The sequence below is a fragment of the Myotis myotis genome, unplaced genomic scaffold (genome assembly GCF_014108235.1).
Source record: "Myotis myotis isolate mMyoMyo1 unplaced genomic scaffold, mMyoMyo1.p scaffold_m19_p_23, whole genome shotgun sequence".
Lineage (NCBI taxonomy): Eukaryota > Metazoa > Chordata > Mammalia > Chiroptera > Vespertilionidae > Myotis > Myotis myotis.
In genome coordinates this window covers 4,728,792-4,744,127 of record NW_023416328.1, presented here as the reverse complement: position 1 = coordinate 4,744,127, position 15,336 = coordinate 4,728,792, and the positions used below count along the sequence as shown (strand labels likewise).

The following is a 15,336-nucleotide window of genomic DNA, read 5'->3' as shown; positions in this document are numbered from 1 at the left end:
GAGACGCCACGGCGGGCGGCTGGACATCGGAGTGGACTGGGGTGGGCGGAGGCGCGGAGCAAAGCTGTCAAACTGCGCGCGGAGCCCCACGCAGGGCGGGGAAAGGGAGGGGAAGGAAGGGGAGGGGAGGGGGAGAGAAGGGGCGGGCGGGAGCCGAGGGGGAGAGCTGGCTCGCCGCGCCTGAGCAACCCCTGTGTGCCGCTGTCGCCGCCGCCGCCGGCCCGGACTCGCCGGGAGCGCAGGGATCTGCCCGGCTGCGCACCGCGCGCGCTCGGAGGCTCGGGCGCCGGCCGCTGAGCCCTCCAGCCCCGCTCCTCGCTCCAGCCCGCACGGTCCCGGGGGCGCGAAGCCACCATGCAGCTGCAGTTCCGGAGCTGGATGCTGGCTGCGCTCACGCTGCTGGTGGTCTGCCTCATCTTCGCAGACATCTCGGAGATCGAAGAAGAAATCGGGTAAATAGCTGCGCCCGGCCGGGCCGTGCCGGGCGGGTGCCGAGCCCTGGCGGGATCTCTCCCTCCCGGACTCTCCACACACACACACACACACCCCAATCCGCTTTGTGTGCGCCGCGCCCCCCTATCGCTTAGCTGGAGAGGTGGCGGGCGGTTTGGGCCAGCGTGGCCGCACCTGGGGCCCGGGACGGTTTGGTGAGCGGCGGGTGGGGTGTCCCCTGGGCAGGGAGCGCGGGCAGCCTCCAGCCGGCCAGCATGTGGGAGCAGACTGGCACCCCTGTCCCCCTCCCTTCTCCGAAGTGTCCACGCGCGATGTCGCCGGGTCGAGGGAGGGCGCTGGGGAGTGTCTAGGGCGGGCGGAGGGGCCGAGAGTGGAGGAGGCAGGAGTTTCTTTGTCTCCGGCTCGGCCGCTTTCTCGCCTTGGCAAAGTGGGCAAGGGGCGCGCAGGGATCTGTGCGCTGGGGGAGGGGCTCCCCGGGCCCAGCGGAGGGCGAGGGCTCTGCACGGGCTCCCGGGAAGGGGATGTCCCCCATACAGACGGACACACACACGCTCTCCCCGCAGCCCCGAGAGCCTGGCGTTGGGGTTCGCGCTGAAACCGCTAGAGCTGGAGCGCGCGGGGCGGGGCTGAGACCCCCGCCCTCGCCCGGCTTTGGACGCTCAGCGAACCCACGGCGCCCCTGCACCCCCGAGTCCCCGTGCGCTCTCGCCGCGGAGCCTGAGACCTTTCTGGAAAGTCTATATCGCCGCCCGGTGGTCTTCGGGGCCCCCTGGCGCGCGGTCTCGCCCTAGCGTTTCTCGGGATCTCTCCAGGGGCGGGGCGGGGAGGGGGCCCTTGCCCGAGCGCGGGACTCCCAGGAGCGCGCACTCGCAGCGCGGGACACACCAGCCCTGGCCCCGGAGGCTGATACGCGCACCCGGCCTGGCAGCCTCCCGCACGCACGTGGGGCCCGGCCCCTCTCTGCTCCCGCACCACACAAAGCCTCCAACCCGCAGTGGGCAGGAGGGGAGGCAGCGAGGGTTCTGAGGGGCCCTGGGCGCCAAGAAGGTGAGTTCTCAGGGTGAGCAGAAGGTCCCTTCCTCCATGGGGCTAGTGCCCATCCAGGCACCCGCGCCGCGGGCGCCCCTCCTTTGTCCCATTTGTCATTTCATCCTATCAGCACGAGTTGAGGGCCCCTGGGTTGACAGTTTCCTCGAAAGGGAAATGCCAGTCCTAGGCCGAGGCTGCCCAGGCCCTAAGGACCCCCACGTGGGGCAGGCGCCACTTCCCGTTCTCCCCTTTCCCCCTGCCCCTATCCAGCAGTGCTGCCCCAGAATTCCTCCTGTGAACTCCACCGCCCTTCAACAACCCTCTCTGCCTCTCTCTCCACATCATGCTAGGTTTCCCCCACGAGCTCGGAAAACTTTCACAAATGCTGTTGAGTTAATACACGCGCGCCACCAGCTCCCACACAGAGACAGGGAAGAGCGTTCTGTGGCTGTTTAACTCCAAAGCGTGGGTAGGAGAGGAAGTGGGCTGGCCAAGTTTGGGGTGATGGCGGTCCCACTGGGGAGGGCCTTCCTCTAGCCGCCCCCCTCTGCTCCCAAATACTGGACTCTGCCTGGGCCAGACCACTTGGCATGTGAGAGGGCGGGACCAGCGGCTGCCCATTGTTCTGCTATAAAATCCTAATTAGATGCTCATTCAGGCATCCCTTGCTCGTCCATTCGCGGAACTTTTGCCGAATGCCTTCTACATGCCGAGGACTTCTGATTTTTTAAATGCCATCAGGACATCACTTTGACCCCCACTTCCCACACCAGGTTGTTCCAACAGGGTATCCAGCCATCAGTTCCAAGGCCTGAGCTAAGAGGGGCGCTTACATATATATTTAAAACCCGCCATTGAGCTTGGCTCAGTGGTTGAGTGTCGACCTATGAACCAGGAGGTCACAGTTCAATTCCTGATCAGGGCACATGCCCAGGTTGCAGGCTCGATCCCCAGTAGGGGGCGTGCAGGAGGCCGCCGATCCATGAGTCTCTCTCATCATTGATTTTTCTCTCTCTCTCCCTCTCCCTTCCTCTCTGAAATCAATAAAAATATATTAAAAACAAAATAAAACAAAACCCAGAGCTCTTGTGCTATGAGTGTGCCCCCCAGGACCTGTTTCATTGGGGGGTCCCCCTTTTCATTGTGGGGGAAGTCCCCTGCCTGGGAAAAATTGTCAAACAAGTCAGATGTGTTATATTCCATACCACTGTCCTTCACTCTGGTGCCCCTGTCCTGAGGCTGACCCCTGGCTTGATCAGTCCCGACCTGAGACACCCACCTCCCCCAGGAACCCCACATCTGCCCCAAATTTATTGAACTCAGACAAGTGGAGGCATATCTGGGAGTTGCCACGGCTGGGAAGGAAGGATATGAGGCGGAGGGCGAGAACCCCAGCTGCCCCTTACATCTACTTGTAAGCCAGGTTTCAAACGCAGTCATTTATTTGATCCTTGTAAGCACCCCAACTTTGAGCAGCCAGAGGGTGCTCTGTGCAGTGAGTGTCCTGGCACAGTGACAGGGAGGGGTGCCAGCTCTGTCGCCCTCACCATATGCCTTTCCAGGAGACCTCAGATCCCACTGGAGACCATGGTGCCCTTGTACCAGCCCTGCCCACCCTTCCCCAACTCGCTCTCGACCTGTGCTGCGGAGGATTAGGCATCCTCTGCCCGGGTCAGCCCCACGGACACAGCCCTGATTCTGTAAAAGCCCGGCTGTAGCTGGAAGACAATGAACAGGGACCCCGTGATTTGTTAGAAAAGGAAGAACCTCTTTTCGGAGTAAATGTTCAAGGATTAAGGCATGAGAAGTGAAAGAGGAGTGAAGAATGACACCTGTGTTGTCTGAGGGACAAAACTGGGGCATCTTTTTCTTAAGATCTTGATTCTCTTTCTTAGAAAACGAGGCTTTTGATGTCGTGGCCTCGGACGGCCTGCACCGTCCTGGGAAGCGTGGACGGTACCGTGAGGGGCAGAGCTTTCTTCCAAGGGGCTCTTCTGAGAGACACACCTCTTACTCCTAAGTGATGATTTTCAGAGTTACATTTCTGCACAGACAACAGCATGGTGATTACCAGAGGGGAAGGGGGGGGGGCGTAGAAGAGGGTAAAGAGGGGAGAAGTGGTGATGGAAGGAGCCCGGCCAGTGTGGTTCAGTGGTTGAGAGTTGACCTATAAACCAAAAGGTCACGGTTTGATTCCGGTCAAGGGCTCATGCCCGGGTTTCGGGCTTGATCCCCTGTGTGGGGTGTGCAGGAGGCAGCCGATCAATGATCCTCTCTCATCATTGATATTTCTATCTCTCCCTCTCCCTTCCTCTCTGAAACCAATAAAAAAAAAATATATATATATATATATATATATATATATATATACACACATACACACACATATATATATTCTTTTTTTAAATGGTGATGGAAGGAGACTTGACTTGGGGTGGTGAACACACAATACAATATACAGATGATGTATTATAGAACTGTACCCCTGAAACCTATATAATTTTATTAACCAATGTCACCCCAATACATTCCATAAAAAAGGAAAAAAAAGTTGCATTTCTAACTCACCTGCTTGTGGAAATACTAGTACCTCCCTGAGGCTGAATGAGAAAGAGGAACTGTAGAAAGATGAATTCTCTGTAAAGCACCCAAATGAATCAGGGGCCGGGTGGCACTTTGGGAAAACCACCTCTAATGCACCCCAAATTTTGGAGTCACCTGGACCAAGTTATAAGCTAAAATCTTTTCCTGATTGTCCCTTGGGCTTCAGTTGTGAGAATAACCTCCGGGGGGGGTGGGGGGGGCACGACGGCTTGCCTACCGTGGTGTCCCCTGAACCTGGCATTCAGAAGCCACTCAATGAACATCTGTGGGATGGATATCCTTCAGATGGCACACACCATCCCTGGCCAGGGCTGGGACTCTCAGAGTCTTGGGACAGGCAGGGAGTGTGGGTTCCCTCTAAGAAATCTCTCTCTCTCTCTCTCTTTTTTTAAAATATTTTATTGACTTTTTACAGAGAGGAAGGGAGAAGGCTAGAGAGTTAGAAACATCAACGAGAGAGACATCGATCAGCTGCCTCCTGCACACCCCCTACTGGGGATGTGCCCGCAACCAAGGTATATGCCCTTGACTGGAATCGAACCCGAGACCCTTCAGTCCGCAGGCCGACGCTCTATCCACTGAGCCAAACCGGTCAGGGAAGAACCCTCTCTTTTTATACAATTAGGTAAACTGGATCCTGAGAAGCAACACTCGGTTAAGAACAGGGCACGCCTGCCCAAGTCTCCTCCCTTGTCACCCAATGCCCTCGTCCCCAGCCGAGCCCCTCTAATCACAGAGGAGGTACAGAACTCTGGTTCAAGAGGAGGTAACTAGTGATAGTGATTCAGATAATGGTGAAGATGAAGATGATGATGGTCCTTATCACTGATTGATTCACTGAGTGCTTGCTATGAGCCAAGAGCTAATCCAAGTGCCTTGTAGACATGAGCACCTGCCATCCTCGGGGCCGCTTCATGGCCACCTGCCACCGAGAGTTACTCTCTTCTGAGCTCTATGCCAGGTGCTGTGCTGCTTCGTTTATTTATTTATTGTTAGTCCTCAGTCGAGGATATTTTTCCATTGATTTTTAGAGAGACTGGAAAATAGGGGTAGAGGCAGAGAGAAACATCGATGTGAAAGAGACACATGGTCTGGTTGCCTCCTGCACACGCCCAACCAAGGCTGACCTGCAACCGAGGCATGTGCCCTTGACCGGAATCGAACCCCGGACCTTTCAGTCCACAGACCAACGCTTTACCCACTGAGCCAAACCGGCTAGGGCTGTGCTCACTGGTTTAAAGTACTAGTTCACTCAGTCCTCACCAACCTCACCGAGTGCAGTTCTGTAGCTACGTTACGTGTAGGAGTGAGGACACGGAGGCTCAGAGAGGCTGTATAAGTTGCTAGTGATAAAGCAAGTAATCTTAGTTCTATAAGAAGTCAAAGGCGTGCTCTTGACCACATGCTAGCCTGCCCTGTCCCCTGAATTCCTTCCCCTCTGGAGCCGTGACAGAACAGGTGTCAGAACCAGCCTTCCTCGCTCATTCCCCAGGGTCCTTCCCAAGGCCTGGGTGAAGGAAGAGGCCTGGAGATGGACTCAGGCCTGTCCCCCTGCAGTGTCCCTCTGGTCCAGTCAAGGTCGGCGTGATGTGACAGGACAGAACGGCACTGTCCCCTGGCTTTCCAGACCAGCTCACCCGCCGTGGGTATGAGCAACTCAGGCCCACAGGTGTGCCCTTAGGCTGCATGGGGAGGGATCGCCCCCATCCCATTGCACACCTGACTCTGCTGTCAGTGGAAGGCACCTTCCCCACTTAGCCATGCCACTTGCCTAGGCACCGGGAAGTCTGGACCGAGGGTGATAGGAAAGATATTTAACAACGGGTCCCTCCTGGTAGAGTGGACATCCAACCAATCAGAACCAAGGCCGTCCAATATGCTGGGGCCAGCAGACCCGGTGCCCCAGCCAAACATCAGACCAATCTAGGGAAGTAGCAGATGCCAAGGGGTGAGCTGTCATCGTCAGCCATGACTGGATCCCTGAGCCGGCAGTAGCCACTGCCGACAGCCAAGTTCGAGGTGAGGGGCACCCTTTAGAAGCGGAGTCCAGTCGATGTGAAAGGAAATGACCTTTTCTTTGAGTCGTGGCAGCCAGGCACTCCCTAAGGAGCATATGTATTTGTTCAAGACGACGTGACTTTTTTCTCCCTAAAGTTCATTCTTCTTTTCAGTCCCGGATACTTCACTCAGATAGAAACATGCCTGGAGAATGAAATAGGAAGGGAAAAGTCTCTGGTTTTTAACTCGCTGTTCCCAGTCCTTGTTGCCAGTGGTTCCTAGCATCAAATTTAAGTTGTAAATAGATGTCCAGCTTCGAAACCAATTCGCTACTCGTGGTCTCTCTCCTGTTACAGGGCAGGGTTGCTGGGTTTTAAAATTGTTTAGGTCTGACCAATTGGGGGTGTTGTAAATGGCAAATTATAAATCCTTCTCAGAGAGAGCGGAATTTTATAAGGGCTCCCCTTGCTTCGAGCACAAGTAATACACAACCTAGCCCCTGCCTCCCTCTTCATTCTTCCTGGGCTCCAGCCATCCATTCCACCCCATTCACAGTTCCCAGAATGCACTGTGGCTTCAAGCTTCGGGGCCTTTGCACATGCCTTCCTCTTTCTGGAACAACCTCCTTGCAAAGCATTCGCAGACCCCATCCCCCCCTCAGAATGTCTGGGGTAGCTGCCCCTCCTGTGTATACCCTGATCATGCCAGTAGCCTATGGAGATGGGCTCAACAATTATGTTTTAATTTTCCTTAGCCCCGGCCCCTGGTGATAAGTATATGGCTTATTAAACGAAGCCGATAAAATATCATTTGCATGAACTCGGGCCTAGGACATGACAAAAATAAGCACTCAGCCTTCTGCCCCCCCCCCCAAAGGGCGATACTATTCTAATAACAATTAAACACCCTGCATTTGCTCAGAATGCCCACTGCCCCCCGACTACCACCCCCCGACCAGGCGGCACAGCCCAGGGAAGGGCACTGTTCATGGTCAGCACGTGGGGAAGCAGCCCGTGGAAATGGAAGGCCCTTTCTGGTGTGTAAAGAGGAGGACCTGTGGTACATTTCCCACTGCCGGTTCAGTTATAAGCAGAGGTGGAAGCCCACCTCCAAGCCTCTGTCCAGCTCTTTATTCTCCGAGAGTCACCCTCCTCCTGCCTGGACACGAGGTGCCGCTCTGTCTTTATCACCTGACCGGCTCCCATGCTGGCCGTAAGAGCAGACTGAACTTGGGGCCGGTCGTTTCCTTGCGAGGGCTGGTCCCCAGAAAGGAGGCTGGGAGTCGTGTGTCTGAAATATTGAGGGCGTAAGACATGTGAGGCCAGGTCTGCGTGTGTCATCGCAAAGATTTTCTTTATTAAAATAGCACTTGTCAGCTGGGTTTTGGTTTTCAAATGCTGGTCACACCAGGAGGTGGGGGTGGGTCGGTCGACTTGTGGCAGCTGTGTGGCCCCGAGACAAGCTCAGGAGCCTCATCTCTCTCAACAGAAGTGAATTAGACAGGCAGATGGGAACATCAGTGAAAATACCTGAGGGAGGGGCAGGGACCTGAATTGGGGGGGGGGGGGGTGCATCAGGAGACAAGCCCATCTCCCCAAGAGAAGCCCCGGGTGAGATGCTCAGGTGCCATCCGTGCCTGGGGACACCATCCCCTGCGTCTGAGTGACTGCTGGTCCGGGGCTTGTCCTTAAACGTTGGGATTACTCACTCTCCTGGGTGGCAGCTGGGCTGGTTTTAAATGCTCCCCGGTGGCCTGCAATTCGTCACTCGGCTAGGAAGCTGCCTGGCGTCCTGACGGGACCTGTTTGTCCCAGGGTTTTCTCAGCGTCAGCTGTCTCAGACTTCACGCCGGAAGGGGGTCGCTCCGAATGGGGAGACAGCCCTGGTCCCGACAAGACGTATCTATTAGATCGGCGGGAAGCGGCCCCGCCTGGCATGGCTAGACTGGGAGTCTTGATTCACTGCTCTAGGAAAACCAGCTCCCGCCTTGCGTGTGGGTGTGTGTTTGAGTTCTGGAATTGCTCCGGGAGAACGACGCTCTCGCCGTCACAGAGAGTTTCCCCGAGCACTTTTTTTGTTATTATTGGACGCAGTCAGCTCTGCTTCCTGGTCCCTTTGTAAGGCTCCGAGCTGCAATTTCCCGTCCTCCGTCAACGGCTGGAGGTTGAGTGACCCTGAGGTCAGTGGTTCCCAAAGGCTGGTCTGCATACGGGGGGCGATCCCCCAGGACAAAGAAAGGAGAAGTAAAAAAGCACAGGGCAGCTAACAGCAATTATGTTAGTTTCAAGCTGCCAAGTGGCATCTCCTGAGAACTGCTCTATATTCTGAGATGCTGTTCTTATTTTCTCGTAGGCACTGATATTCCTTCTTTCCTGAAAGAGGGAGATGGTAGATAAATCTTGCGATCGCCTTGTTAGCTGAAGAGGTTGGTTAACCTGTGACTCCCCAACCCCAATTTTCTGGAATTATCGCTGACCCCTGAAATCCGATAGTCTGGCTCTGAGTTAACCTTGAAGAGTACCTCACACATCTTTTCCCCGTGGAGGCTGCTGTCAGCAGGGATGACAGCGGTCATTTCTGTCCTCGCTGCTGTGTGCCAGGCGATCTCCTAAGCCAGTGATGGCGAACCTATGACACGCGTGTCAGAGGTGACACGCGAACTCATCTTTTTGGTTGATTTTTTTCGTTGTTAAATGGCATTTCAATATATAAAATAAATATCAAAAATACAAGTCTTTGTTTTACTACGGTTGCAAAGATCAAAAAATGTCTATATGTGACACGGCACCAGAGTTAAGTTAGGGTTTTTCAAAATGCTGACACGCCGAGCTCAAAAGGTTCGCCATCACTGTCCTAAGCCCTCTCGCTATATATTCACACCTGTCATCTCCCCAGCGAGCCCCTGGGGTCTGAGTTGTTGTTATCGCCATTATACAGACGAGGAATCTAAGGCTCAGAGCAGTTAAGTAACTCAGCCACAGCCACACAGCAAGGAAGTGGCAGTGCTGGGGTTTAAACCTCCAAAGGATGAGACCTCTCCAGAAGTGACATCCGGTGGGGAAATACGCATGCTCCGGTTTCCAGAGGACGGAGCCTGGAAACACGAGTCCTGTGGGAGAGAGAAACCTGAAGAATAACACCGAGAGGCCGAAGGGGACAGTGCTGCAGCCGAGGCTGTAGTGGAATATGGCAGCCCCAAGAGATGGATGCAAGGCGGGGCTGTCCGCTCGGGATTACCTAGTTGTGGATGGTGCTCCCACCACACACAGACGCTGCCTTCTCTCTTGCCCTCTGCTCCCTGCCCCCACTGAGTTTCATCAGAATCGGAGGCTCTGGAGCATGGCATTTGTTTGACTATCTCATTGAGAGAGAGAGAGAGAGAGAGAGAGAGAGAGAGAGAGAGAGAGAGAGAGAGAGAGAGAGAGAGGAGAGAGGAGAGAGAGGCTGGAGGAAGAGAAAAACAACACACATGATCAAGGCCTGGAGGAATTTTCCTGTGGGAAGAGAAAGGCTAGTGCAGTCGGCTTCCGTAGGCCCTGTGGAGCCTGGCGAGGATGGAAGGACATGGCCAGGAGGGGACAGACTTCTGCAGGCACAGGCACAGGAAGCCCCGTGTCCCAGGGCTGACACTGTGCCCGCAGTTCTGCTGGGAGCACCATGGGTCACGTGCTTAGCCCTCGTAACCACCCTGTTTGCCCCCTGGCAGACGAGGGAACAGAGGCTCAGAGAGGTTCCAGGACTTGCTAAGGTCACGCAGCTAGAAAACACGGAGCTCAGATGTCACCTGGGTTGGCCTGAGCCACGGCTCACACTACTTACTCTTTGCTACTTTCGTGCACTGAAGTCACCGGGCTTCCTGCTCTTATTCCTCCTGCTGCCCCAGGCCCCCGACACTCTCAGTCGCACTGTCTGTGCCACACGGAGTTTGTAAAGGGAAGCTGGGAGCATTGGAGATGATGGGAAAGACCCATGGCAGGCCCGGCCGGTGTGGCTCAGTGGTTGAGTGCCAACCTATGAACCAGGAGGTCACGGTTCGATTCCCGGTCAGGGCACAGGCCCAAGTTGTGGGCTCAGACCCCAGAGCAGGGTGTGTAGGAGGCAACTGATCAGAGATTCTCTCTCATCATTGATGTTTCTCTCTCTCCCTCTCCCTTCCTCTTTGAAATCAATAAAAATATATTTTTTTTAAAAGACTCATGGCAGGTCAGAAGAGCCTCCTAATCCCAATCACCCTCAGGAGTGACATTTCAGCAGATGTTGAAGAGGTGGCTGCACTTGGACTCGGCCCAGTGAGGTGTGGGTGCTTGCTATTGGGTTTCCCCGTCTCTGATTTCAAGAACAAGAATATTGGCTGTGCTCGGAGGAGCGGGAGCCAGGATTAATTCACACCTTTCTCGGTAAATGTCAGCGGAGCTTAAATAATGAAGGGAGGAAGCATATGATATCCAGAGAACATGAGTGGGTAAACTGATAGGGCGGTGGCTTTCGTGTGCTCTTCTGTACTCCGTAAGCCGCAAGCTCCTTCCACCGCCCTTCTGGTCCCAGAAGTTTGGCAGTTACTTCACGTGGACTCTGGATATGCCTGCATTATACCCTAATCAACACGAAGAGCGCCTGGCAGGTGCCCAAGGCACATTGATTTAAGAGTGGGATTTTGGTTTCAACAACGCAACATCAACGTATTATTTAATTCAAAAAACTGTATAATGCCGAGAGGCATGGCGGGGAGGTGCGTGGAGGGAGAAAAAGAGGAAAGGACACACACCTAGAATTAGAGAAATGATCACATTTTTTGTTATGCGTATACTAGTACTTGAACACACTTTCTGAAAGTGGCCCAAGCAGCCGACACCGGGAAGTTAGAACTGTGACAAGTGCACATGCTTACTGTTTTGTGGGTCCTCTGTACATGCTGTTGGCCCGCCTGCCTGTCCCCACTCAGTGGAGGGACCCATCGGTCTCATGAAACGCTAAACCGCATGGAGGGAAGACGCGGATGGTAGGGTAGGGAGGGTGGGGCAGGGAGGCTGGAGGCCAAGGGCGCAGACAGCCCAGAGCACCCCTCCCTCCCAGATCCAGGGTCCTAGCTGCCCCTTCCCTTACCACCGGCCTCCTTTAGTGTTTGGGTCAAGGATGAATCCGAAAAGAGAAGAGGGTCCCAAAATGCTCTTCCTGAGATGTGGCTCCTGCTCGGCTGGGAACTGCTGACATACAGCTGTCCCTTCTCTTTTAGGCGCATGCCACTCAGTTCCCCTAAGACAGTGGTCGGCAAACTGCGGCTCGAGAGCCACATGTGGCTCTTTGGCCCCTTGAGTGTGGCTCTTCCACAAAATACCGACTTCTGCGCATGGGCCATGAAGTTGCAATCGCACTGTACGTGCGCGCCCGCACGTGGTATTTTGTGGAAGAGCCACACTCAAGAGGCCAAAGAGCCGCATGTGGCTCGCGAGCCGCAGTCTGCCAACCACTGCCCCAAGAAAACTGGGTGCAGCGTGTGCTGTGGATTCCAGGGGCAGTATGTGCAGAGCTGTGGTTCAGGACTGTCTGAGGTAGAAGGTAAAAGCCGTGCTGGCCCCACCCCAGAGTTTCTGACTGAGCAGGTCTGGGTGGGGTCTGGTACCTTTGGTTCTTTTGGAGGACCACACTGGAGGACCACTGGGCTAGAGCCTGTCACTCAAAGCGAGGACCATACTGGGAGGACCAGTGGGCTAGAGCCTGTCACTCAAAGTGAGAACCACACTGGGAGAACCAGTGGGCTAGAGCCTGTCACTCAAAGTGAGAACCACACTGGGAGGACCAGTGGGCTAGAGCCTGTCACTCAAAGTGAGAACCACACCGGGAGGACCAGTGGGCTAGAGCCTGTCACTCAAAGTGAGGACCACACTGGGAGGACCACTGGGCTAGAGCCTGTCACTCAAAGTGAGAACCACACTGGGAGGATCACTGGGCTAGAGCCTGTCACTCAAAGTGAGAACCACACCGGGAGGACCAGTGGGCTAGAGCCTGTCACTCAAAGTGAGAACCACACCGGGAGGACCACTGGGCTAGAGCCTGTCACTCAAAGTGAGAACCACACTGGGAGAACCAGTGGGCTAGAGCCTGTCACTCAAAGTGAGCACCACACCGGGAGGACCAGTGGGCTAGAGCCTGTCACTCAAAGTGAGGACCACAATGGAGGACCACTGGGCTAGAGCCTGTCACTCAAAGCGAGGACCACACTGGGAGGACCAGTGGGCTAGAGCCTGTCACTCAAAGCGAGGACCACAATGGAGGACCACAGGCCTAGAGCCTGTCACTCAAAGGGAGGACCACACCGGGAGGACCACTTTTGTATGCACCCTCCCAGTACCGGTAGGCACAACTGGCTTCCCAGCTTTGTGCAGAGTCCCGGCCCAAGGCAGTGGCCTTGGCCACTCAAACCAGGACAGACTTTTCTTAGGATCCCTGGTCCCATCACAGAGTTGGTCTACAGTGACCCTCACATGGATGCCATAGAAAGTAATAATTATTACAGCCACTTACTGGATGCCTACGTGTGCACCAGAGGTTTTCATATATCATTTCACATCTTTGTTATAAAACCCCGGCAAAACCCACTTTATGGACAAGTAAACTGAGACAGTGAATTAAGTGCTTAATAAATAGAGGAAAAAGAGCTAGGTTTTGTCAAGGTCCAGCCACTGTTTCTCAGGTGCCGGGATTCAGCCCTGGGCAGGGAATGCTTCTCTCTCTTTGTCCCTCTCCCAATGAGGCCCAAAGCATGAGGTACGGCAAGGAGGAATCCTAGCGAAGGATTGAACTGATTACGAAAGATGCTTAAGGAGGCTGCAGTGTGCCTAGGCATGAAACCACCTTGACTCGGGGCTGGAACAGGAATAGAAATCTCCAGAGAAGCTGGTCAGCAAAGCGTTCCTTGGCCTTGGCCTTAAGCCCCTCGTGAGCTTAGCTAAGACGTGACCACTTCCACAGCCAAGGGCCCCACTTCACGACTGGCACACACAGTAACAGTTCCCTAGAGTTTTGGGGGTTCCTGAGTGGTCTTAGTGGCCTGCCCAGCCTGCAGTCTAATTCCAAATTCCACTCCGAGTTACAAAAAAATGGAGGAATTGAGGCAGGTGAGGGGCCTCTAGGGGCGATGGAAGGTGAGTGTAGAACCCATCTGCTATCAGATAAAGACAGCCTCCGGGCGGGATGGAAGCCAAGAATGTAATTGTATTTGTTTTTGCCATTATTTTCGACTTAGGGCAAGGGACCGTGGCATGCTACTTAGGATAGTGATATCAAGATTCCTTTATGATAAATTCATTGATGTTTTTAAGTGAATCAATTGAAAGCAAAGTATTAAGTCAACAAAGTAAAAGTATGCAAACCCATGAAGGCAGACCGGGAAGATGACTGAGGTCTACGCAGTGCCGATGGGCTGGCCTTCCTTCTTCCACACAGCCATCACCTGCCCCCGTGAGAGAGAAACTGTGACAACTCCTTGCAAAACCTCCAGAGAGAGTGAGCTAATCTTTTCCGGACAAAGTATCAGATATAATTTCCCAATGTATCTGGGAAACTACCCAGTGCACAAACACAGCATCCTCCAATCAAACAATCTTGTGGATGACTTAAAAGACAAGGATGGCTCTGACAGCGTGGTTCAGTGGGTGAGCGTCGATCTATGAACCAGGAGGTCACAGCTCAATTCCCAGTCAGGGCGCATGCCCGGGTTGTGGGCTCGATGCCCAGGTTGTGGGCTCGATCCCCAGTTGGGGGTATGCAGCAGGCAGCCAATCAATGATTCTCATCATTGATGCTTCTGTCTCTTACTCCCTCTCCCTTCCTCTCTAAAATAAAAACAAAACAAAACAAAACCCACACAATATATTAATAAAAAAAAAAAAGAAAGAAATCCCAGCCCACAGATAAGTAAGCATTGTTACCAGGGTGATTCATGGTTCTACACAGGCTCCCTGGCCTGGTACACAGAAGCCAGAGGACTGGAAGGATGTGGCCAGAATTGGGAATCAGCCACGCTGGCGGCTGGCTGGCTGCAATCAAGCTGATAACAAGGAGATTCATCAGGGTCCACAAGCTCCCCCCTCCCATAGCATCACGGAGGGTTTTTAAATCAATGCTGGTCTCGCTGGCTTGAATGGTACCTAATCTTACCTTTTGAAGCTGGAACATTTGGGAGTTGAGATCAATTGAGATAAAATAAAGTAAAATGTATTGACTTTGGGATTTGGGGTCTTCATCAGAGCCCCATTGTGTAGTGTTGTTTTTATTTTCTGTCTTGGAAATAAGTGGAGGTTAGCCACTGAGGAGGAGGGTTCTGCCTGGACCCAATGCTGGTAGATTGTTCTAGTCTTTCTCATCTTCTACAAGATGGTTTTTCCTAAGGGAAGGACCCTCTCCTGCCCTGTTTATCGCTGTATACCCAGCGCATGGCACCTGCCAAGTGCTCAATGCCTGTTCTTCACGGGCAGCATTTCAGGGTAGCCAGCACCCGCTGGGAAAGCATGTCTGTTTCCAGTGAGGTGCCGCCGTACCAGGCCCTCACGATGCCCCTGGAGAAAAAAGCCTGGGGACTGCTCCCTGGCGCCTGGCCTCTGTGACAGGTCCATGGGCTCCCGCAGTCATCACAAAGCTGGTTGCGTGACATGTGTCACCATGCACAGGGGTTTAGACGCTCTGTGCTAGATGCTGGGGACACGCAAAGATGATCACAGCACAGAGAAGGTGCCCGAGGCGCCTGCGGGCCGGTCGGGGGGAGAGTTCTCGTGTGATGATGGGAAACGAGTCTGGAGTCGGAGATCAGGGCTTTTCATGTGCCCTTAAGGACAAGCTCTAGCTCTATGGCCCTCAGTGGCCCCACCTCTGAATGAGGGTTAGGTGAATGGGCAGGTCTCGCTGACACAGTGGTTCTCAACCTGTGGGTCGCGATCCCTTTGGGGGTCAAATGACGCTTTCACAGGGGTCTCCCAAGACCATCAGAAAACACATATAGAATTACATATTGCTTTTGTGATTAATCACTATGCTTTAATTACGTTCGATTTGTAACAATGAAAATACATCCTGCATATCAGATATTTACATGACGATTCATAACAGTAGCAAAATGACAGTTATGAAGTAGCAACGAAAATAATTTTATGGTTGGGTCACCACAATATGAGGAACTGTATTAAAGGGTCGCAGCATTAGGAAGGCTGAGAACCACTGCTCTAACGCATCACAGTGGGCACCGCCCTCCGTGAGTCT

The 15,336-nt window shown here is 53.9% G+C and overlaps 1 protein-coding gene across 1 annotated transcript in view; it reads left to right on the top strand.

Annotated features, from left to right (window-relative positions):
* Window positions 1–203: 203 nt before the first annotated feature.
* ST8SIA2 (ST8 alpha-N-acetyl-neuraminide alpha-2,8-sialyltransferase 2) overlaps window positions 204–15,336 on the top strand; it is a 43,214-nt gene continuing 28,081 nt past the window's right edge. The window contains exon 1 of the mRNA XM_036355839.1: window positions 204–452. Coding sequence (XP_036211732.1) covers window positions 355–452 — 98 coding nt within the window. The 5' untranslated portion in view covers window positions 204–354. The remainder of the gene's footprint in view (window positions 453–15,336) is intronic.